Source organism: Tupaia chinensis, unplaced genomic scaffold, assembly GCF_000334495.1.
Source record: "Tupaia chinensis unplaced genomic scaffold, TupChi_1.0 Scaffold000598_1, whole genome shotgun sequence".
NCBI lineage: Eukaryota > Metazoa > Chordata > Mammalia > Scandentia > Tupaiidae > Tupaia > Tupaia belangeri.
In genome coordinates, this window is record NW_006160115.1 from 570,278 (window position 1) to 593,821 (window position 23,544).

Here is a 23,544-nt window from a genome sequence, read left to right on the forward strand (position 1 = left end):
TCAGGGTGATAATAATAGATGTAATAACAGCTCACACTTATTGAGACTTATGGGCTAGATACTGTCTCAACAACCTCAGGAGATATTATAGTTACCACCATTGAACAGGTGAGGACACTGAAGTCCTAAGAATGAAGTAGTCTGTTCATTTGGACTATAGAACCCACTACTGGGGGTCCTGCCTGTGATAGGATAGAAATGGCAAATGGCATGGGAGGAAACTCTTCCCAAGCTCCATCAGTCAGTGGGAAATCCCTGCATTCCTTCCCGAGCCTCATTCTAGATGGGGCAGGAACTCTGAGAGACTCATCTGGACACCGATGTGGTGAACACAGGAAGAAGGGAGACTGGAGAGCACCTTGTAGCAGATATGACTTCTTCTCTCATTAATTCCCTTGGAAAGGAGTCAAAGGCAAGCTAGTCAAATAGAAGTCACATTCCTAGAGATGCATGTGAAACGGGGGCACAGAGCTGGGCAGACATGCTGGGGGTGGGTAGGGCAGTGGCCACAGTTTCTATGTAGGCCATATCTGCTAAACTATACTCTTACTGCCTGGGCCTTAGAGGGGTCATCCTCCCTGTTCTGAATGAGGTGCAGGATTCTAACTGATAGAGTGAGTCTTAACAGGCTAAGCCACTAGTGTGTGTAGGAAAGTGAGTCATGTGTTCTTTCTGATTTGGAGTTCCCAGAGGAATAATTTGAGTTATCAGAAGACCTTATTAAGAAACTCTATTTAAAAACTGGGGCCAGCAGATGGCATAGTAGTTATATCACTGGACTCCCATATGGCCTACTGTGGTTCGAGTCCCAGACCTGGTGGTTTGAAACTCATACTGTGCGTTTCTGTGTGTGTGTGTCCAAAATCCTGAGGAGAATGGAGGAGAAAGGATTGTGGCATGGCCATCCCCCTTTGAGGAGGGGGGGTGATTTCTTCCTTTCTGTCTCTCTGGTGAGTGTCCACACCCTATCACAAAAATTTGGCATAATCACATTTAACCCTAGGGTTTCCCAGCACTCACACAAAAGGCTTGAGAAATAGATCTCAATCTCCCGGGACCACAGGTACAATAACCTTCATTTGGGACTGAGAGGAGCCCTGCAACCACATCCACCCTGGGCAGGGAGAGAGAAAACTGTTTAGTGTTCCTTTTGAGCATCATGAAAACTAAAGGAGAAAAGCAGCAGAGTCCTGGACCTGGGCCATTATTCATTGTCACCACCACACCATGCCAGAGTTGGGCCTAGACAGAGGAGAGAGTTGGGAGACCAGTTCAAGCTCATTATATTTTCCTGGTCAATAAACTTTATAGATGTCTTACTCTTCATTGGTATTATTTTGTGACTTGTCACATTCTTCTTCTTTCTTGTTTCTTCTCAGCCCTATAGATAATGCCTGGATTGTGTAAAAAAAATAAACCCTTTGTCAGAATGAAAAAAAAAAAATCTGTCATAATCAATCAATCAATCAACTGTATTTGAAAATTAAAATTTAGATAACAAAAAAGAAAACCTCTATTTTGATGTGAGATAGGGCTCCAGATTCCCGCCCCCTCCCCCCATTTTCCTTTTGACATGTGAAAGTAAGGACTTGTCCTTAAAATCATCCAGGAGGTACTGGTAGAGCACAGAGGGGAGTCAAGTAAAATGAGATAGGGATGCAGGTCGATAACTGTGGAAGCTGAGTTAAGGGACTGAGATTCATTGTGCTACTTTCTCTGTAACACAAAGTTTTCTTAAATGTGAAGATAAATTTAATTCATGAATGATCAGATATCATTTTTTCTTGTAGAAATCCGATCATCCTATGTTCTCAATGGACCATAAGAACTGTATGGATCTCCTGACAGTCATCACAGTCCTCAAGACCTCTTTTCATCACTTAACATGCATTAAATTCTTTCTATTTTTCAGGGAATTAGGTTTTCTTCCAAGTAGCAATGCACTCAGAACTAAGCGGGCTGCTCCTATCCTCGGTGCTATGATCATAGACCCTTCACAGAGAAAGGATGACATCTCCAACTGTGTTGATTTGTCTGAGCAGAAACGAGGAAGATGGAAAATGTCCTCAGTACTCTATGTGGAAAGGATAGTCATTGTGATTTTTAGCTCTGAAAAAAAAAAAAAATAGAAGCAAAGAACAATTAGTTTCAAAGAGAAACATTTTAAATGATGTAGCTATATTTATTTATTTGCTTACTCAAAGTTTACTTATTTCTCCTGAGTGAGAGACACGGAGAGAGGGCAACAGCGCCCCGACAGGATCCCAGTACCATGACCCACCCCCAGTGCCAGTCAACTCCAGTTCATGGGCAAGCCTGTGCCCAGCACACTCAGAGAGATCTCTGAATTTGAACTGGGAACCTTCCTGGGGCTGCCTTGCAGAACATCACATTTTGCTGCTGCACCACTGTTTGTCCTCTAGTAGATATGTATTTTTAAACTCTCTACTGTATAAAATTAGTCTTTGTCTTCATTCAGTGGCCTGTCTTCAAACAGGAAATGTATATAATAAACACCTACTCTGGAACCAACCACCTACTCTAAAAAGGAAATAAAGGAGTCATATTTACGTGGGGAATGTGGCTAGTCGGAGATTCCTGTCTAGAGAGAAGATGTCATCCATATCTTGTTCTGTTAATTCAAAATCAAATACCTGGAACCAAAATAAAATGTTCATAGGAAACTCAGTTCGACTCCCATTTAATTGTATATATGTCACCTACAACACACTGGACTAGATCCTCGAGGGACACAAAGATATCAAGGAAATGCTTCATTGGACACCTGGAATGTCCTTTGAATGACAGCTGAGGTACCCAAAGTGCATGCACTTTGATTTTGATCATTTGACTGCTTTGGCTTGGTCTTAGGGAACCTCAGAAGGATAGGGTATATCCTGCATTCATCTTATGGAAATAAAGGATACATGGAAACAGTTAAAATGTATAGCTAAGAATTTTTCTCAATGATCCAACCCCTCAAAAGAAACAAATTCATTTGTATCACACCCTCCACCCCAAGCCCCGCCACAATGATGGAGCCTCTTGGCCTCTGGAACTATTAACTCTAGCAGTATCCATTTCAGATTGTGTTTTTTCTCAATAATCAATTTTTCTTCTTCCTCAAATAGTATTTCAACTCCCCCCATTCTTTTTGTCCCTTATACATTTATTTGAGTACTATGACCCATTTCCACAATGTCACTTTTCACAACAGGGTTTTGACCCCAACTAGTTGAGAGCTGTATCTGAGGAGAATGAAGGAGGTATGGGGCCATGGGACCTCTAACTCCACAGAGGTGGAGGGGCGTGAGGTTGGAGCAATCAGTTATAGTAGAAACAGGAATTCTGACTGGAGAGAGGACTGGGGCAGATGAGTCATTGGGATTATGGGATAAAGAGACCCTCTAGAACAGGTGGTCCTGTCCTTCTACAAAGGGGATCCCCTACCTTTTTGGCATCAGGGACTGGCTTGATGGAAGACAATTTTTCCACAGACTGGGGGTGGGCACTGTGCTTTTCAGGATGATTCAACTGCATTATATTTATTGTGCACTTTATTTCTATAATATTATTATTATTACATTGTAATAGGTAATGAAATAATTATATAACTTACCATAATGCAGAATCAGTAGGAGCCCTGAGTTTGTTTTCCTGCAACTAGAAGGTCTCATCTGGGGTCTCCTATACTGATGCTGATCTGACAGGGGGTGGAGCTCAGGCAGTATGCGAGTCATGGGGAGCAGCTATAAATACTGTGAAGCTTCGCTGCTCACCTCCTGCTGTGTGACCCAGTTTCTAATTGTTTCCAGTTCTGATAACAGTCCATGGCCTGGAGACTGGGGACCCCTGTTCTAGAAGAGCCCCTGAAAGTAAGGGTTGGGCAGCATGGTGGAGCATTTCTATGTGGGTCCTAAGGGGTGGTCCAGTACTCTGCACCATGAAGACCAGCTCCCAGCCTCCTGCCCAGCTCAGCACCTTTCTCCTACTGAATCCTATATACTCAGTTCCTGAAACCTCCTGACACAATGGACACTTTATCCTGCCCCTCTTAGACGAAAACTGCTCTCTGGCCTCTGCCATCAGCCAACATCTGCTCAGGCCTATGGACCACACATTCGATTAGTCTGACCTTGTCTAGCTGGACCAGGACATCATTTCCTCTCTGTGTAGCAGACCTAATATAAACAAAAGGGCCTTATGGCTGTGCCCTGAGGTCCCCAAGGCACAGGCACTGCCCCAGGCCATGGAGACTTCAGGCACTGAGAGCCTTGACAGCAGAACTGGGGGAAGCTGTGACACTCTCTGCCAACTGCAGAACTTCCTTCATGAACATTCAGGTGGGACTTCTCAATTGGAAGAGTCAGAGGCTCTTCTTGAGCCTATGTCCTTCCAGGAGCAACTCCAGCTGCCTTACAGGGATGAAGGGCACCCTCAGCTAAGCTGCTGTGAGGGCTAGATGCTAGCCAGTCACCCTATGACAAATTTCAAATACCAACCTGAAATCTGAGGCATAAGCTCTATTCTCTCAATGACTTCCGATAGACCTGCTGGAATCATGCCTCAGATCTCCTAGACCAGTTGGCTACTGATAAGGACTTCACGGTGTTGAGCAGCAAATTGGTTGTAACCATATTCTGATTCATTCAGGCCATGTGCTCTAGCCTTCCAGGCTGTCTAGATTCAGGATAAGTTCCCAGGCCTTTTCCCTCCTTCCATCAATAGCATGGACAGGTATGAGTGGAAGGGGGAAGTGTATAGGGGAAAGTCTTCCTTTTTCTCATGTCCATCTGAGAGAACAGAGCTCATGGCTTAGCCAAATTCATGTTCTTCAGCCTTACGGGTTGACTGGTCACCTTAGATTAATCTGGATCATTTAAAGACTAGGATGTCTCAGGAAGGGTAAAGAGAAATATGTGCAGGAACAGGTGGGAAGAAGACCACACTCTCTGTGGACAAGAGTATAACAGAGAGAGTTCAAGAGTGCCATGAGATGTTCTGCCTCTTTCCCAGGTCTTCTCTGTGAGCAGCCTGCTTCTCTTGCTGAAAATTCACACTGCCAATGTGGAGACTAAGCCTGCACCCCACATCCCAAAGTGCAGTGAGTCTGAGGGAATAACTCTGTTAAATATGGGTCCTCCTGTAAGTTCCCATGGACACCTTCTTTGTGCTAGCTCTTCTATTAAGCCCTGGTGACACAGTGTGCTTCATGGAGCCATTAGGAAGCTCAAGGACTGGCAGAGTAACATACTTCTGAGTAGCAGACTTCTGGGTACCAGAGCACTGTGTCTACTGAAGATTAGGTGCCTGGCTAGCCCTGAGCTCACACAAGTCTAATCTGACAGGACTAATGGATATGGGCTAGAATGAGACCTATTGCCACCAATGGATGATTGCAATAACTGATGATGACTGGCAGCTAATATTATCCAGGTCTACATATCAGGATCATTATCCATGCATTTTTATATGTAACACTAATGATGCTCTGAGATGGGGACTCTGGTCTATGATTTTAACCACTGTACTACAGACTGCATCCTTAGAGTTGAAGCCATACATAGTTCCAAAAATAAATTTCATACATATTTATAGTTCTTAGCTGAGACTAAAGAGGTTGCTTTCAGAATGACCACTGTCTCTCAGTGTCTTCTATACATTTCATCATCTAAAGATACCTACCTCATCAGTCTTCATTCCAGCCTTTTGGAAGTCAATACATGGTAGTTAGGACTGGAATTTTTCAACACAGGACTCAAGGCAGCCACCCTTAAGTGACCACTGAGCAGGCTTCCATATGGTAGTGACTGGTTAGCTACGTACTAGCCACTTTCTCTTCCTCCTGAGCACATGGTTGGATAACATCCATCTGGCTGTGGGTCAGCATGGCCACATGACAATGTCCTATTCTCTCAGTGTGAATGATAAATACACACTCTCAGATTTGGCCCATAAAAACTTTCCCCATCAGATTCTCTTCCCCATCTTGGATTTAAGAGAGCAGATGTCAAATCTCAGGAGAGAGGGAGGCCCTAAAATGGAAGGACTCTTGACCTTTGGATCACTGAGTGAAAAACTGATGATTAACATCTACAGGGGAGGAGAATAGGTGTCAAAGTCACCAAGATTCTGGGGCTGTTTGTTACAGTAGCTAGCCTGACGTAGCTAATACATGATCTAAAACCCTCTAGCATAACAAAAGGAAAACACTGGCCTGGATATTCTCTTGAATCCGCTTTGGGTTGACAGATTTGGGAATCACTATCACATCCCTCTGGATCTGAAATCGAATCAAAATCTACAGGAGAAAAAAAAAGAGTTTAATATCATAAAATAAAATCACATGAAATAAAATCTAAATCACTTTTCTAACAGTATGAGTTTTATTGTACAGTAAGAATCCAAAAGTCAAGGCTAGTAAGAACTTTCAGTACAAGCTCTTTTATACCAAAGTCCTTCAGATATCAACTGGCATACTCTGAACAGTTCTATCAGTACATCTGTAATGACTATCATTGCCCTAAGGAGAAGGTCAGAGCATCTGCTCACATGTTAGTGCTTTAACATGTGTCTCATACCCAAAATGGACATGGGAACAAGGGAAAAATATAGTCTTTCCCCTATAAATTTCTCCTTCCACTCATACTAGTCCATGCTGTTGGTGGGTAGAAGGAAAAGGCCTAGGAACTCATCTTGAGTCTAGACAGCATGGGAGGCTAGAGTACATGGCCTGCATGAATCGGAATATGGTTGCAGCCAACTTGCTTCTCAATACCTTGAAGTTCTGATCAGGGGCCAATGGGTTTAGGAGATCTGAGGCATGATTCCAAGAAGCCCATCAGAAGCCATCTGAGAGAACAAAGCTTACAGCTTAGCTGAATTAACCATTAACTTCAGGCTTAACGGGCGCCTGGTTACCTTGGCTTATATGGGTCATTTAAAGACTAGGACATTACAGGAAGAATAAAATGTGCAGGTGGCAGGTGGGAAGGGTACACTCCACTCTTCATGATAAGGGTAGAGCAGGGAGAGTTCTTTCTGAAACCTTTGAGCCCAGAACTCATGGCAAGGATGTAGACAGTGGCACTGTTGGGTCAGGAAAACCCTTCTCTGTACCTGAGCTGGAGACTTCTTATGCTTCTCTGCAATCCTCCGAATCACAGGCTCATCCATCAAGTTGACTCCCTCACTAGAAAGGCAGAGTGCAGGGTGGTCAATAAGAAGACCCAATGTGGATGCTTCTTTCTTTCTTTCTTTCTTTTTTTTTTTTTTTAAAAAAAAAGTTCTCCAAAATAAAAGATTATTTTATGATCACAACACAGTATGCTGTAGGAAATTTAAACAGTGTAGTAAAGTAATCATCCCAAATCTACTGTCTGGAGATAAGCACTGTTACATTTGGTGTTTTGGTTCCTAAAGGAACCAAATAGCACAAGCTTCCTTGCCATAGGCCCAGGACTGCAGTTGCCCCCTTCCTTTGATGGCAGGCCCTCTCACTCCTTCAGGGCTCTCCTGCCCCAACGCTAAGCAGTAGAGTGAGGCCTAGGCTATTAAGAACTGCCGGCTGCCATGAAGTTCAAATACACATGCCCAATTCTACGTGGAAAGCATGCAGGTCATATAATACCTACTTTTTCCTGGACTCCTTTATGTCCTGGGCACTGAGGTAGGGGCTGGGAATAGCAGAATAACTAGGATACAGTCTCTGCACTCAAGCAGATTTGACTATTGGAAGAGATGAGAAGAAAATAACAAGATTGTGTGATAAGGCTGGACATGAAATATGCATAAGGGGTCAGGAAAGCTTTCTGGAAAAGGAGTTGCTAAATTGAGCTTTATATCTAGAGTTAGCCATATTTAAAAAGTGATTTATAGGTAAATTGAACAGTACATATAAAGACATAGAGATTATAAAGAACATGTTTCACCTAAAGAACTGCAGATAGATTAACATGGTCGATGCACAAGAACCCAGGCCAGCTATACTTTGCAGGTCACACTGAGACCTGAAGAAAATTTTAGCAGGGAAAGGGACACAATCATATAAAAATAGCTTTCTTCAGCTACCATATGAACAATGATTGAGATGGAGTGGATCTTAGAGGCAGTTAGGGACTCCTCAAAAGAATTCCTTGGGGAATTCTTACTTAATAAGCCAATGGCCATGACAGTATAGATCAAGGTATGGAGTCCAAATTCTCCTGGCAGAAAAAAATCAATAAACCGTGGTGCTGAATCAAACTTGAGGGATGGGAAGGGATGATTTCAGGTTTCTAGCTTGGGTGGCTAAGTGGGTGAGGACTCCTTGGCTGATACAGGGAGAACAGTGCAAATTACAGTTCTGGGTAAAGATGACAGGTAGAGTTTGCAGTATCTAAGGACTGAGAGGTGTGTGAAATGTCTTGTTCAAAAGGTCAGTAGCTGAATGATACACCAGTGGGGAGTTCAGCAAAGGGGTCACGTTAGGCTGGTAATGTCACTTAAAAGACCCTGCCCTTTACAGGTAGCCCATTCAAAGAGACTTTATGGTCTCCAGTAACAGCTTTCTGTCCTCAGACAAACAGTACAGGGGTGCATAGATAGTTTCTTAGTATTCTTCCACTATGGTCAGACTTTCATCCTTACCTTGAGCCACCAAGAGGACGGTAAGCAGTCACAGGCACATCTTTGGATTGGCAAAAACGAATCAGATTCTTCTGAGTAAGATATGGGTGGCACTCAATCTATAAACAGAATCACAGCTTATCACAAAACCTCAGTCTAACACTATATGAGAAGTGCTCAAAAAGAAAAGATGTACATTGATGCCTTGGCTCTTACTGACTAGCTATGGGGTCCAACTTGAGGCCCAGGTCTCTTTGCCTGTCAATGAGAAAGCTATACTAAGAGCTCCAGGATGCCAGCTGCTGCCAAGGTCTGAGTCAATGGCCTGATGGATGCCAAGTCATCTTAATGGTCTAATATCACTGACATTAAATAAACAGAAGCTACTACACATACAAATGTATATATATATATGGTTTATATATGCATAGAATATACATAGAGATCAAGATATCTTAGAACTCCGGTTAGGACTGCTCATTGTGGTGGTAACGTGACAGGACACTGGGGACCTTCTGGACAGCAGAGGATATTGTTTCTTCCTCTCAGTACCGAGTGTATTCAATTATACAAATCTACAGAGCTATGCCTTTTAGGATCCATGCACATTTCTCTATCTATGCTATACAGCATTTTAAAAATTTCTTATTCTGCTAAAGGACACATTCACTCATCAGAAAGAGACAGAAAGGCAGAAGGGAAGAGAAAGAAAGAAAGAAAGAAAGAAAGAAAGAAAGAAAGAAAGACAGAAAGACAGAAAGAAAGAAAGAAAGAAAGAAGCACTCCTCAATGGGGTGTGGTCATGCTGCAATTCTATCTCCTCCATTTCTCCAACCTTTTGAGATTTTGGACACAAATGCACATGTTCCTGGTGTGTTTTTCAAGCTGCCAGGTCCAGGTTTTGAACTACATGATCAGCTGTGTGGGATCCAGCTCCCTCAACCTTTAGGGCCCAGAACTGGCCTAGTATTATACTACAATTAAAAAAAAAAAAAGATTATATAATGAAAAACACAGGAAGTGGTGCTCTATTCTTAGAAGTCCCAAACTGGAGACTACCCAAGTGCTGCAGTATTTCATCTAAACGAAGGTCACACTGGCAGGAATCAGAGCAGCAGCCCTCCTTTGCAGAGGAGAGTGCTGATGGAAGGAGAGGGTTAGGGTGTGACTGGGCTGCCGGTCACAGAACTCATCATGCTCCATTCTCACATGTGCACTTTTCAGTCTATGTCTGTTACAGTTTAATAAGAAATTTAAGCAAAATAACATACTGTAAAAATGTTCTTTGACACATAAAGCTAGTTAGTCCATCATAAGTACAATAGTCTTTTCCTCACAGGCCTTTCCTCTGTTGTTCCAGTAGTCTGAGCTGGTATAAAGACCTCATTCACCCCTCCCTGTCATGCTCCCAGACTGCACAGGTACGAGGAAGTAGAGGACAGCCTGATGAGCTGCCTGTGGGCACATGGAAGACCAAGGACAGAGGCCAACTCACCACAGCAGGTTACCAGGCCAGATGAGCCTGAGAGACAGGCACTTGCCTGACTGCTACCATACGTTACCATTCTGACAGTCCCTGGAGAAAATGCCTATCCCGTGTCTCACCTGTCTTCTCATTTCCAGGGTAACCATGTGGCAGCCAACCACATCTATTACATCCTCTTAAACTTCTACCAGCTCACCTGGTTAGTTACTGGCCTCAATCTCAAACCGGGCCTGCTCAGAAGCCTCTCAAGCTGTTCATGGTTGAAGTTTGACACCCCAATGGCTTTCACCAGTCCTGTGAGCACCAGTTCTTCCATGGCCTGAAAAAGCACAAAGACCTCTCTGAGTCGATCCTTCAGCTACTTCACACCATATTCTAAAACTGGCTTCACCCAATATTTAAAATATATTTTATTTGAAGCTTCCAAAGGATTTCTGCACTCCAGGTCTAGTTCCAGTTCCATCTCTTAGCTGGGAGACATTGGGCAAATTATATGACCTTGCTAAACTTTACTTTCTTCATCTGCAAAATGGGGACACTATTGTCTACATCATGAGATTGTTTTAGAGATTACATGAAATAATGGACAGGAAGCATTTAGTGAGAGCTAGAATCTAGAGAGCATGCAATGCATTTTACCTATTAGTATTCCTAGTCTCTGACTTTCATTTGATATGTTGTTTAGGAGTATGTGCCTTGCTGATTTGTCTACTTTTCTTTCTACCTAGATAACAATTTTCGTAAGAACAATGATGTATGTCGCATTCATCATTTAACACTGTAAGGAATTTAAGGGCAGAGCAACCTCAAGCACTGAGATGTCAGCCTGCCCCTGAGCTTCAGAAAGGCATGACCCCCTGCTGGTCTCAGTGGTCAGCAGTAAGTCTTGAGTTGTCATGGGGTCAGTGATCAACGAGTCGATGTGCACGTTACTGCCTCTACTCTGTAACAATCTCTAGAATCTTGCTTGTGCTACATGAACACACTAGAGTTTAACCCCAGTCTTCTGGAAGGGGCAGTCGAGTGTGACAAAAGTTAGACCTGCCAGCCGTGACATCTCAAACGTCAGGATTAACTCCATATTTCCCTGATTCAGGAGATTCCTCTCTGTTTGCTGTCCTCTTAAATGGATGATTGTAGGCAGTCCCATGGCTCTACCTCTCACTCTCACAGAGATGGCTCCAGAAGCCCATCTCCTGAAATCAAGCTCCGCCCTAGATTTAGCAGTCCAGTGTGAACTCATTTCCTGCCTGGGATTTCCTAGGCACCCCTGCTGGTGAGCAAGATCATATATACTCAGTCAGCCGAGCTGGGGTTGAGTCCTTGCCCAAGGTCTATCCTTGCCCAAGGTCTAGTGACCTGCTTCCACGAGACTCTGGTCCACCATCTCCCTGATTTCCCTGCTCGCTGCTTTATTCTCAAGTCCTCATCATTCACCTGGCCCCTGGGAAAGGGTCTGGAACACAGAAACCCTCCCTCCATGCCTCACTCACCTTCCCACCTGAGCTTCACTGTGCTGCTACCATTATTTTCCTAAAATGCTTAACAGAGACCAAAAAGGAGCAACGAAATATTAATAGTGGTTACCACTGGGTAATGGGAAAACAGATTTTTAAATTTCTTTTTTATACTCTTCTGTATTTTTGAAATAAACATGTAAAATTTTTAATATTTTCTTTCTAAAAAATGAGGGAAAAATGAAGTCTATATTAGCTATACCTAAAACCATGTTTCAGATAGGTGCTCCTTACTAAACTAAAGGTCACAAGAAAGTCCTCTGAGGACACTGTATTCTTCCAGTGTTCATTCCTCACTCATACTGTAAACTCCATACCTCCAGTAGACAGATCTGGGGACTTTGAACACAAGGAGCTCAAGGTCTCACCACTTCCTAATTGGAGATCCACCAGCAGGGATGAAGTTGCCAGATGGGCAGCTCAACTTACCTCCCATGTGTCCAGGAAGTCTGTGTCACTAGGTATAACCATGCCGCTGCGGTCCAAAGGCAAGTCTTCTTCTCCAGCCTGTGGGAACCAGAAGAGGGGCTTATTGAGGACGTATTTCATTCCTGAGGAGGAGAGTGGGTTGAGGGAGAACCAAAATGTATGGAAATAATCTGTATGTCAGACTTGCACTCCAGACACACTGTTGCTAAGCCCAGTGTGATCTGCAACTTCTTTCTTCTAGGCTTCAGTCTTCTCCCTTTTAAGGCCAAGAATTGGGTGCAGTGAATGCCTGGCAAAGTCTCCACCAGCCTTGAATTTCACTATTCACTTCTCACAAGGTAGAAGAGGAAGAACCCAAATCCTTGCTAATAGCCAGAAAATTGTTTAATAATTTCTGGTAAAGAACAGGGGGAAGGGTTAAATAACACCTTTCCCCAACTGTACTGTTAGGCTCTTCTCTTCTTTTCTTAGAATTCCCATCATGGGCTGAGACTGTAGTTTCATGGTTAAGGGAGCCCGATCCCACATGGCCAACCATGGTTTGAATCTCAGTCCCAGTGGCTTGAAAAACACACCAGGCATGTGTGCCTTAAATCCCAACAGGCTGGAGAAGGGGTTGCAGTTTGACATGCCCTATTTCTCCTCTCTATCTCTCTCTCTCTCCCTGGCAATTAAAAAAAAAAAAGAAATCTAATCAGGATGAGAGATAATGAAGTGAGAGTACAAAGATGTATGGGAGGCAGAAGGCAGAGAAAGATACCTTGAAAGGATAAAAAGATCTAAAGTGATCTTTCAGAGTTGTAAGAATTGGTTTGCAATCCATCTGCCTCACTCATTCACAACACCATGCAGCATGGTACAGCATGAACAGCACGAGGCTCTTATTTACTTAATGATTCCTAAGCATTCTCCTGAGCAATAACAGGACAAAGGAAAAGGAGAGTTTCAGCCTGATTCATATTTCAAGGATCATTTTTTCTTGGTGGACTTTCATAGGCCTCACACCATTATTGACCTGGCTTCATCCTCCGATTCTGCTCTTACAATCTTCCAACAACAGACCAGGCCTAGAGCTCCAACTGCCCAAAAGGCAGGCTGACAAGGCTGCACCGGGCTACTCTAATTTGTTGAGTGATCTGAGACTTTTTTCCTTTCCTACCACAAAGAAATCCAAAGTCAGGGATCTGCTAGAAGATGAAGGCGAACAGTGGGTAACAGATGTCAGACCTAAACTTATGCTTCTATGTCTCAATGATTTTACTTAAACTTTCTGTGCTTCACTTTCGTGATCTGTATAATGGGGCTATTAATAGTGCCTACCTCATGGACTATTGTGAAGACTAAATTCAAACACTAAAAGACTGCCAGGTATAAAATTAAAATAATAAAAGTGGACAATAAATACAATATAGCTATGAGCAATACAGCTAAATGCATTACATTTCTAAGATACAGATACCATTTCTGAATAATTCTCTCCTGTTTTGCTTTCTGGGCAAAACTGTTCTCTGTTAGTGTGACTGATACATGGCTGCTGTCTATGTCTTTTATTGAAACTTTATACAAAACTGTAGAGTAAAGCTGAACTAGGCATAAACTGGTTTCTGTTGTTTTCCTCTAAAATGAAAACCAGCAGCTTGGCCTACCCAAGAAAGATACATAGGAGGCTCCCAAGCAGTGGTCACCCATTCCAATGTACGAAGAATGACCCTGCAAGGACTTCTGGGTTACACAGGTGCTATCTGTGTGACCAGGCTCTTGCCAGGAAGGCTGTCATCTCAGCCCAGGGAAGATGTGCAGAGATATTGTGACCAGACATGCATGAGACTGAGGCAAGAAAAGCTGCTGCTGAATGTTCAAAGTGAGAGAGGGAGTGAGAGTGAACCTATTAAGGGAAGACAAAAAACAAATCAAGCAGAAAAATAATCTACCACCCTAAGCCTTGGTCACAGCTGCAGCTGAACAAACCAGTATCTCCCACAGTGCAAGAGAGTACTCGCTCCCCTCAGAACAGAACCTACAAGCAGAGATAAGGGCAAGGACTTCACTGGAGCCTGAGAATGACACAGCAGCAGATAGAGCAGCTGTATTTCCTTGTTGTATACCTGCTTTCACCTAAAGACCTAGGGAATAAGCCTTGCTGTTCTCTTTGCTTGGGGAAAATAAATGACTGGCCTGGAAGACAGACTGTGGAAGCCTCTGAACCCCTCTAATCTAAGTGTCTCTTGAGCTGAGGCCCAGAGATATCAAGAGAGCTGTCCACACCACACAGTGAGCATGTGGTGGCTCAGTACTGACTGCTAGTCCACGCTCTTTCCACCATCTGACAGGGTTTACCCACAGAGAGGAAGGTATGGCAAACTAGGTCTCTAACCACCTCCTGAACAGTACCTTAAAACCCATGGGCCAGTGCATGAGGTAGAGGTCCAAGTAATCCAGCCTCAAGGCCTTCAGACTTTTGATGCAGGCCGTTTTCACCAAGGACTTCTTGTGGGAGGTACACCACAGCTACAAAGGAGAAGGAGACAACTATTACATGGGGCTGCACCCAGAGCTGACATAGCTGATGCTCCTCGGTCCCACAAAGCTATCACCTTGGGCCTGAAACACTAGGGAGGAGATGGCAACAAGTACACCATGACAGGTTCTGAGGGGAGGAAAGCAACACTATCGTCAGTAAGGCTCCAGGATTCCTGTAGGGTGGGTTCTCTAAGCCGAGCTCCTTCTGCCTGATTCCTACTCAAGAGAAGTTTGGGATGCCACAAGATACTTGATGGTAGGGCTGGTGGCTCTTTGGATCCCCTCAGACCAGAAAAAAGTCTGTAGGCATTAAAGATACAAGGAAAAGTCAAAATTTCTATGCTGTGTTTTCTACCTGTACAGGCTCCTTATTAAAGGCCTTCTGTTTTAATGTATCATAACCATGCAAGTTAAACCAGGTAAGTTAACATACTTTGCCTTATATTAGACATGTCCTTCTCTATTCTCCATTAAATAGAAAAAAATATAATTATTTTACTTGCCTTTTTTTTAACCCATTATTAACTGTGACATAACCTAACCTGAAGACTCCACAACAGGTGAAAAACAAAAGGGAATGAGTTAAGGCTTGGCCACTGGTGTGCAGGTGGGAGGGTTCCTCCACACAAGGACTGAGGCTATATGGAGGCCCAGGTTTGGTCCCAGCCCAACTGAAATGGGCCAGATGCTGTGGCACATGCCATCATCCTAGCTAACTGGAAGAGTGGGCAAGGTTGTGACATGGGGACGCCCTGTCACTTACTGCTCCTTGACCCCTTTCATGCTTTCCCTATCATAAAAAGAAAAAAAAAAAGGAATAAATAGAAAACAAAACTGAATATGTTGAATAAAATAAAAGGGATTAAACTAAATGAAACTGAATATGTTAAATAAAACAAAGGGGGTTAAACTAAATGAAAACAAACAAGTAAAATTGTATTAACAAAATAAAAAATAGACAAAAAACCACAAGTATATTTATCACATTGTTAACGATATTTGCCTCTAGGTGGTGAATAAATAAGCTATTAATTTAGTTACATTTTTTTTTTTTGGAGAGGTTTTTGCCATAGGGCGTGTGCGCTCGCCAGACAGACAGAGAGAGACAGAGAGATAGAAAGTGAGACCTCACCCCTCAGGGGAGATGGCCATGCCGCAGTCCCTTCTCCTCCATTCTCCTCTCGTGATCTTGGTCATGCATGCACACGCGCCTGGCGTGAGTTTTAAGCCACCGGGTCCAGGACTCGAAATACAGTTGACTATGTGGGAGTCCAGCGACATAGCCGTTATGTTAACTGCTGGTCCCAATTTAGTTACATTTTTGTGACTTTTCTGAATTTCCAAAATAAAGAGTATACTTCCACTGCTGGTTACAATCCACTGAGAAGGAATTTGTCCTTGGGACCAGCAGATGGTGCAATGGTTACGTTGCTGGACTCCCATGTAGTCAACCGTGGTTCAAGTTCTGGACCCCATAGCTTATAACTCATGCCGGTCATGTGTGTGTCTAAAATCTCAAGAGGAGAATGGAGGAGAAGGAATTGTGGCATAGCCATCTCCCTGAGGGGTTATTTCTCACTTCCTGTCTCTCCGGCGAAAGCACACACCCTATAGCAAAATTCTATCTCTGTCAAAAAAACACAAAAAACAAAAAGAACTTGTTTTTCCTAATATTACATGGTGAACCTTATAAATCCTCAGTTATGCATCTCCCTACTTGGAGTATTCAGAAGAAATTCTCCTTCCTCAGCCAAACATACACCAAGGCTTCTCCCTCACCACCCTCTGCTCTACCTTAAATAGCAGTGATGAATGACAAACTGACTTACCATGAGGTAAAAGAGAAAGGCAAATTTGAATCTTGATCTTATGTGATTTTAGTCATGGAGATTACTCAGGAGATGATTAAATCCCAAGTTTTGTTTTATGAATGATGAAGCTGCGACCTTGAGCCATCTAACCATCCGTACTCACAGTTCCAGAATGGCAGCTGGAACTTGAACCCACAACTCCTGACCTCACGGTCTTAATGTTCTTCTTCAAAGTCAAAGCCAAGGAACTGTTTAATTCTCACTATTTTAGCCCATCTCCTGTATTTTCCACAGTACTTGCCTCCTAACCACCTTCCCATCCATCCATTCTCCAGCCCTTTCCTACTGTGCAGTTCAGGCCTTTACCATGTCCCACCCTACACTGTTGTTACTGTCTCCTAACTGGTCTCCTGCTTATGTCCTAAATGCATGCTCCTTTCAGCTGTTACAATGTCCCATACACAGCACGAGTCTCACATTTAAGATATGCTTCCCTACTTTAAAGGGAGAACCTCTTTACCATTAGGTTCTCTGTTGTTTCTAGGAAAAAGACCAAGCTCCTAAATGTCCCAGCCAGACTCTCATGGCCTGGCTGCTACCTCTGTAGTCTCACTTCCTTTACTCTCTGTGGCCATACACTCTGTGATCTGGGACCACTAAGCTGCTTATAGATCTCTGCAGCAGTCATTTGGTTCCTGCTTTCCACCTACGCTCAAGGTATTGCCCGCTTCTAAAGCTGTATCTGACACCTTCCCCTGCACCACTCCTAAAGCTTCTTATTCATTAGATCTTGGGTACTATTTGGAATCTGCCAAATTTTGGCAATCATCAGAGGTGATCTGAGTTTGGGAATCTCTATTTAGACAGACTTTCTAAGGACCGCGACAAGCCAAAACACCCATCACTCAGTTTTTGTTTTATTGGATTGGCAAAGTCATGATGCATTTTTGCATAGAGAAACATGTCATGACTTTTCTGACAACCCAGTAAGAATGTGTTGTTGGGACCAGCAGTTAGCGTAATGGCTATGTTGCTGGACTCCCACATAGTCGACTGCAGTTCCCATCCCGGACCCGGTGGCTTAAACTCACGCCGGGCACGTGTGCGTGCGTGTCCAAGAGCCCAAGAGGAGAATGGAGGAGAAGGAATTGCAGCATGGCCATCCTCCCTGGGGGGTGATCTCTTGCTTTCTGTCTCTCTGTCTCTTTCTGTCTGTCTGGCAAGCTAACTGCTGAAACCTCTCCAAAAAAAGAAAAAAAAAAAAGAATGTGTTGTTAATTGGGGGGATCTCTGTGCACTTCCAACAGAATGGCCATGTAAGTAATATGAAGTGAATAAACCCCCACACAGTATAACTTGGCAGGTGCACACAGCTGTGAAAGTTCTTGCTAGTTTGGGATCAAGTACAAAACAGTGAAACTGGGAACTCCTCCATGCCATGTCTTCTCAAGATCCACTCTGTGTGTGGTTGAGATCCTGCTCTTCTCACAGCTCAGGAGCCCCACCTTACTGACAACGAAGAGATCCTCCCGTCTCACGACGCCCTCCTTGATCTTGGAGTGGATCCCTGCTCCAACCTCACTCTCATTGTGGTATAAATAAGCGCAGTCGAAGTGCCGATAACCTGCATCGATGGCCACCTTCACTGCCTTGGTCACTTCTCCTGGAGAGGCCTGGAAAACCAAGACAGAAGTAATTCTCTTACTGCTACAGGAACCCAGCCCATTTCTCCCTTTTCACCTGAGAAAATAAAAGAAGAAAATATGTAAAAAACTAAGTCATTCAATTGGTGCTATAGTAATATCAAACAGCTCTAAAATATGGGAATATCTGAGTCACAACAGAATTTATAGGTAGATTACAGTTATGACTCATTATTTGGGAAAAATTGTAGGTACTTTTAGTGCCTGTAGAGAACTGAAATAGATGCTTCTGGAATGATAAAAGAATAAATAAGTAAATAAATAAATGTCAAATGAATAATAACTGAGACACAAAGAGGTATAAAAATCCATTCTGTGCCCTCAGAGACCACATAGTTCAACTGTAAACAGGTGTACACTCTCATGAATATAATCCATCATACACAAAGGAGTATATCCCCAAGTCTAAATGAATAAATGGTATGGATGCTATAAACTATACTGAGCTTTAAAAGCAGACTCTATAACCTGGGCTCCAGCAAAAGAAGACGCTAGGATTAGGGAAGACTATGGGAGTAGGTTCGCTATCATATTAAAATGAAGATTCATAAGAGTCTTTATCGTTCACAAAGTACTCCCTCACTTGAACTTTGTAGTAATCGTATGAACTATATTGGTATAATTCTCTGCATCTCAACAAGCGACTCAGAGTGGCTGAAAGGACATGAACCAAGTATCCACCATCAGTCAGAACAGCCCGAGAACTTAAAAGGAAGGAGAAAATAAAAATGAAGATGGTATGGGGACCAGCAGTTGGCATAATGGCTATGTTGCTGGGTTCCCATGTAGTCGACCATGGTTTGAGTCCCGGATCCGGTGGCTTAAACTCACGCCGGGCGCATGTGTGTGCGTGCCCAAGATCCAGAGAGGAGAATGGAGGAGAAGAGACTGTGGCATGGCCATCCCCCCTGGGGGATGATCTCTCCCTTTCTGTCTCTCTCTGTCTTTCTGGCGAGCGCATGCGCCCTATAGCAAAAACCTTTCAAAAAAAAATGAAGATGGAATCAATAAAAGGGAAACAAATATATAATAGATATCAACAAAACCAGAAGATAGATTTTAGAAAAACCTTAGTGAATTAGGCCCGGTTGTGGTGTGGTGGTAAAGGTAGTTCTCATATGGCTGACAGTAAAGTGTGAGTCCAGGACCTGGCAATTTGAGAAACACATGGGGCATATGTGTGTGTGTGTCCAAAATCCAGAAGGGAAGAGGAAATGAAGGAGAGGAACTGTGGTGTTACCATTTCCCATAGGAGGGATGTTTTCTCACTTTCCTTCTTATTTTCTTTCTCTTTCCAGGGGGACATGCATGTACCTTCTAATGAAACTTTAAAAAATGAAAAAGGAAAACCTTAGTAAATAGACAAACTTCTGGCAAGAGTAACTAGAGAAAAGCAATTAAAAAAAAATCACAGGGGCTAGCAGGTGGTGTGGTGGTTAAAGCTACTGGACTTCCACATGGCCGACTGTTGTTCGGGTCCCGGACCTGGTGACTTGCTTTCTTACATTCCCTGTCTGTTCCTCTCTCTCTCTCTCTGTTTCTCTATGATAGAACTGGAAAAAATAATAAATAAAGTTAAATATAAAATAATTCTCTAAAAAAATGAATAAAGAGTAAGACATGCAGATAAAATTAAAAGAATGTATTTCCAATAAGTATGTGCCAATAATTTGAAAAAATGAGATGAAATAGAAAAAATATTAGAAAAAATTAACCAGGAAAAATAAATAAAGTCTGAATAGTTCCATAATTATTAAATAATTTAAACAATTAGGAAAGCAACAGAGTCTACACAATTTGAATAAAAAAAACATTATAATTTAACAAAATCTTTTGGACAATAGAAAAAAAAGGGAATACTGCCAACTCATTCTACAAAAGCATCATAAGTCTGAACTAAAAACAGACAAGAATATTAAATGGGAAGTCATACATTCATCTTATTTCTGAATACAGTTATAAAAATCTTAAAATAATAGCAAATTGCATGCAATATACACATGACAAGATCATATACCACACCCATTTTGAGTATCTCAGATATCCAAAGATGGCTTGAGAGTATAAAGTCCACAATATTTCCACACATTAACAGACTAAAAGGGAAAAAATTAAAAATCATCTCAATTAACTTTAAATAAAGCTCAACACGCACTCATGACTCAAACGCTCATTAAATTAGGGAAAAAGGAGAATTCTTCAATCTGATAAGGATTATCCACTTTAACCTCCCTACCTCCAAAAATAAACAAACTAAGGCAAACATCATCCTAAATGTGGAAATGTCAGAACGTTCCCTTTAAAATCAGGGACAAAACAAGAATGGACACTATTTGGAGGTCCCACTCAGTGCAAGCAGGTGAGAAAAAGCAATTTGAGACTTAAGGGTTGGAAAAAAGGAAATGAAAGTCATTATTTGCATATTATATGATCATTTATATAGATAACCCAAAATAATTTATAGGTATATTAAGATAAATAATAGCGCAGTCTAGCAAAGTGGTTTGAAATATGATAAAATTTACCAAAGGAGACTTTTAAAAAAATCTAGTAATAGCAAATAAGTAGAAGACATAATTTCAGAGAAATATCATTTCTAGTAACCTCTTAGACTATCAACTACCCAGGAATAACTCCAACAAAAGAAGTTTATGCTCTTTTTACACCAAGAGCTTTATAACCACATGAAGAGCTATTAGAGATGAATTATACTTAAGATTATTAAAAGAAAGCATATCATGCTTTGGAACGGTAGAATTAATATCATAAAGATGTCAATTTTCTCCAAATTGATTGATAGGTCTAATGTAATTCCCATCAAAATACCAATACAAATTTTTATAAGCTAATTTTAAAGTTTACAGTATAGAGTAAGGGGGTAAAAAGAAAAAGCCAGGACATGACATATTTGGTCAAACTCATAAAATTGCACATTGTAAAAATGTGTAGTTTATAGTACAATTATACTTCAATAAAGTTGCAAGAGAAATAAGCATAATCATAAAACAGTCACAACACTTTCAAGGGCAAGGAGCCGTAACTTACTATGAAGATGGTAATCACAAAGAGGCATGGAAAAACTGACTGCTGTAACAAAAGCAAAGCCCTGCTGAGACCTCAAGACACCTTGCATGGTTCCCCTTGCTCTCTTGTGCTTCAGCTGTTAGCATGACAATACTCCCAAACCGACTACATGAGAAGGAAAGCTGTATGGAGCCAAGTGGAGTAGTCCCAACCATCCCAGCAGAGCCCAGGCAGAGCCGCTCCATTGACCATCCCTCCATACAGGAGTACTATACCATTTTCTGTTGTATGCCCCAAAGTCTTGTGGTCAGTTGTTGATGTGCAGTATATTGGAGCAATAGCTAACTGATGGTAGGTTTGGGATGTTCATTCACTATTAAAAATAGCCAAATATTTCAACATGGCAACATCTCTCCCTAGTCCAGTTGATTGATCTGTAATATAGCTTCAATAGATAATACCATATTTCTTTATCCCATTAATGCTTTGCCTCCATATTTTTCTTCTAAATGTCCTTACTCAGGCCCTACTCTTCCACACACACTCTCTGGTATTCACACCCCTTCACTTTGTAAGCTAAATAATGTGATTGAATGTATAAAAGAAAATGAAATAAAAAAAGAAAGAAAATAAATAAAATAAATAATTTTTTAAAAAATAAAAGCAAAAAAAAAAAAAACCAGACCAAATATAAGATGAGCCTTTGCATGGAGTACAACGAATGATTATGAATAATCTACTATACACTTGTAGTCCAACAAGAAAAAAGGGGGACATTTTGGTTTCTTAAGTACAGTTTACACAGTTTTTCCTTATCCTGTGCACAAGAAAGTCTACAACCCTGCATCAGAATTAAAGGGAGGCAAGAGACTCTATGGTTAATACACCCAGTGCTTATTGAACAGCTGTCAAACGCAGGTCCTTAGCTAGATGCTGAGAACCAGTAAGAACAAAAGTGAGTTCTTTACCTCTAAGGGCTGGTAAGCAGGTAGGAGTAACAAATTACATAATATTTTGAGGTGCCATGGCTGAACATTCTAATTCTGATTCATTCAATAACTTTCTGTGTGATTTCTTATATAAAGATTTTTTTTTGAAATTAAAAGACTTAATTTATTCACTTATTTTTAAAGAGCAAATTTGAAAAGTTTTTAAGTTAGAGGTGTATGTCAAATCACTGACAGGAATGTGAAAGTTCAAAGTAAAGAAAGGTCCAAAGTTACTTCTACTATCATCAACTTAAGGAACACCATTTGTAAAATTAAATTATGGCTTTATCAGGCTGTTTCTAGATAGGGAAAACTAAGTTCCAAGTTTCTCTATAAAGCCAGGTTGGCAATTCCAATTATCTCTTTCATAGAGATCATTGCTCCCCGGGCTGCTAGTTTGCTGCTGACCTCGTGCCTGTCAACCTTTGCCCCTCTCCAAGCATCACAACAAAGTGATTCCTCTCGGTTTCCCCAAACTTTATTTCTGATTGATTAAGATGACACGGCCTCAATATCAAGCTCCACTACAGAATGCCGTTGCCACAATCCCCGTTTTCAGCAAATCCGCTGTCTACAAGTTTCACTGTTCAGAGGGTAATGTTGCATCATGCGAATGACTACCCTGTTTTACAAAAGGTTTAGCCGGCTGAGTCAGCAGCGGCAGACATTTAGGTCCTTACAGACGTGGTTTCTGCAGGGCCAGGCTGACAGCCAGGTAGGAGAAGGCCGTCCTTCCTCCCCACGCCAAGGGCAGCACACCCAGCGGGGGGCACTCGGCACTGCTGGACTCCTCCAGATCGCCTGAACTCAGACCACGCTGGACCAACCATCCGCCCGTCCCTGAAGTCCCTACCGCCCCCTTTAAGTCAAAAAAGCCCCCCCCTTCCCCGCCGTTTCACCTTCCACGTGCCCAGGCCCAAAACAGGGATCTTTCTCAAGGCTTCCTCGGAGCTGCAGCCTAACATCTCTGTAGGGACGCCAGGAGCCACTGTGCTGCTGCACTGTCCCGATTGGCTGCTGGTACTGTCAGCGGGCCCCACGATTGGCTGGAGGTGCCCGGCTGCAGACAGCTCCAATTGACTTGGGGGCGGGTTCTCCGGGTGACGGTAGCCGGCACACATTTCTGTAAACTCTAGATACCAGGGGGCACAGCGGGTACCAGCCAGGGACGTCCATTCTGGCTGGTCTACATTGTGCGAGGGCAGGGGGTGGGGGAAGTCAGGCTGATGGACAGGGGGTTCCCAAGGAATCAAGAGCCTGTGTGCGTGTGCGTGTGTGTGTGTGTGTGTGTGTATGTGTGTGTGTTCGCGCGCGCGCACGCGCACGCCTGCGCGTGTGTGTTGATCCCTAGGGCAACCTCTAGAGGTCAGCATCTGCGGTCTTGCCTCCATCCCCTGGGCACCTGGCACAAGAGGAAGCACTTTAGTTCGCCCCCACCCCAGTGTGAAGGTGGTGATA

General features: G+C 42.6%; 1 protein-coding gene across 1 annotated transcript; it reads right to left on the reverse strand.

The window, feature by feature from the left end:
• Window positions 1-1,451: 1,451 nt before the first annotated feature.
• On the reverse strand, window positions 1,452-23,111 carry AKR1E2 (aldo-keto reductase family 1 member E2). The gene is made up of 10 exons (XM_006158468.3): window positions 22,986-23,111; window positions 17,876-18,043; window positions 14,431-14,547; window positions 12,040-12,117; window positions 10,290-10,412; window positions 8,629-8,726; window positions 7,120-7,192; window positions 6,218-6,301; window positions 2,572-2,654; window positions 1,452-2,109 (listed from the first exon to the last, which is right to left on the reverse strand). Exons 1-10 carry the CDS (start codon window positions 23,049-23,051, stop codon window positions 2,067-2,069), a joined length of 933 nt encoding a protein of 310 aa, XP_006158530.1. The 5' UTR covers window positions 23,052-23,111; the 3' UTR covers window positions 1,452-2,066.
• Window positions 23,112-23,544: the final 433 nt, after the last annotated feature.

Coding starts and splice junctions, on each gene's coding strand:
- AKR1E2 (XM_006158468.3), bottom strand. CDS start 23,051: ATGTTAGGCTGCAGCTCCGAGGAAGCCTTGAGAAAGATCCCTGTTTTG. Junction 10,413..12,039: donor ACTTCCTGGACACATGGGAG/GTAAGTTGAGCT, acceptor GTGCTTTTTCAG/GCCATGGAAGAACTGGTGCT. Junction 7,193..8,628: donor CGTCCTCTTGGTGGCTCAAG/GTAAGGATGAAA, acceptor CTGCCTTTCTAG/TGAGGGAGTCAACTTGATGG.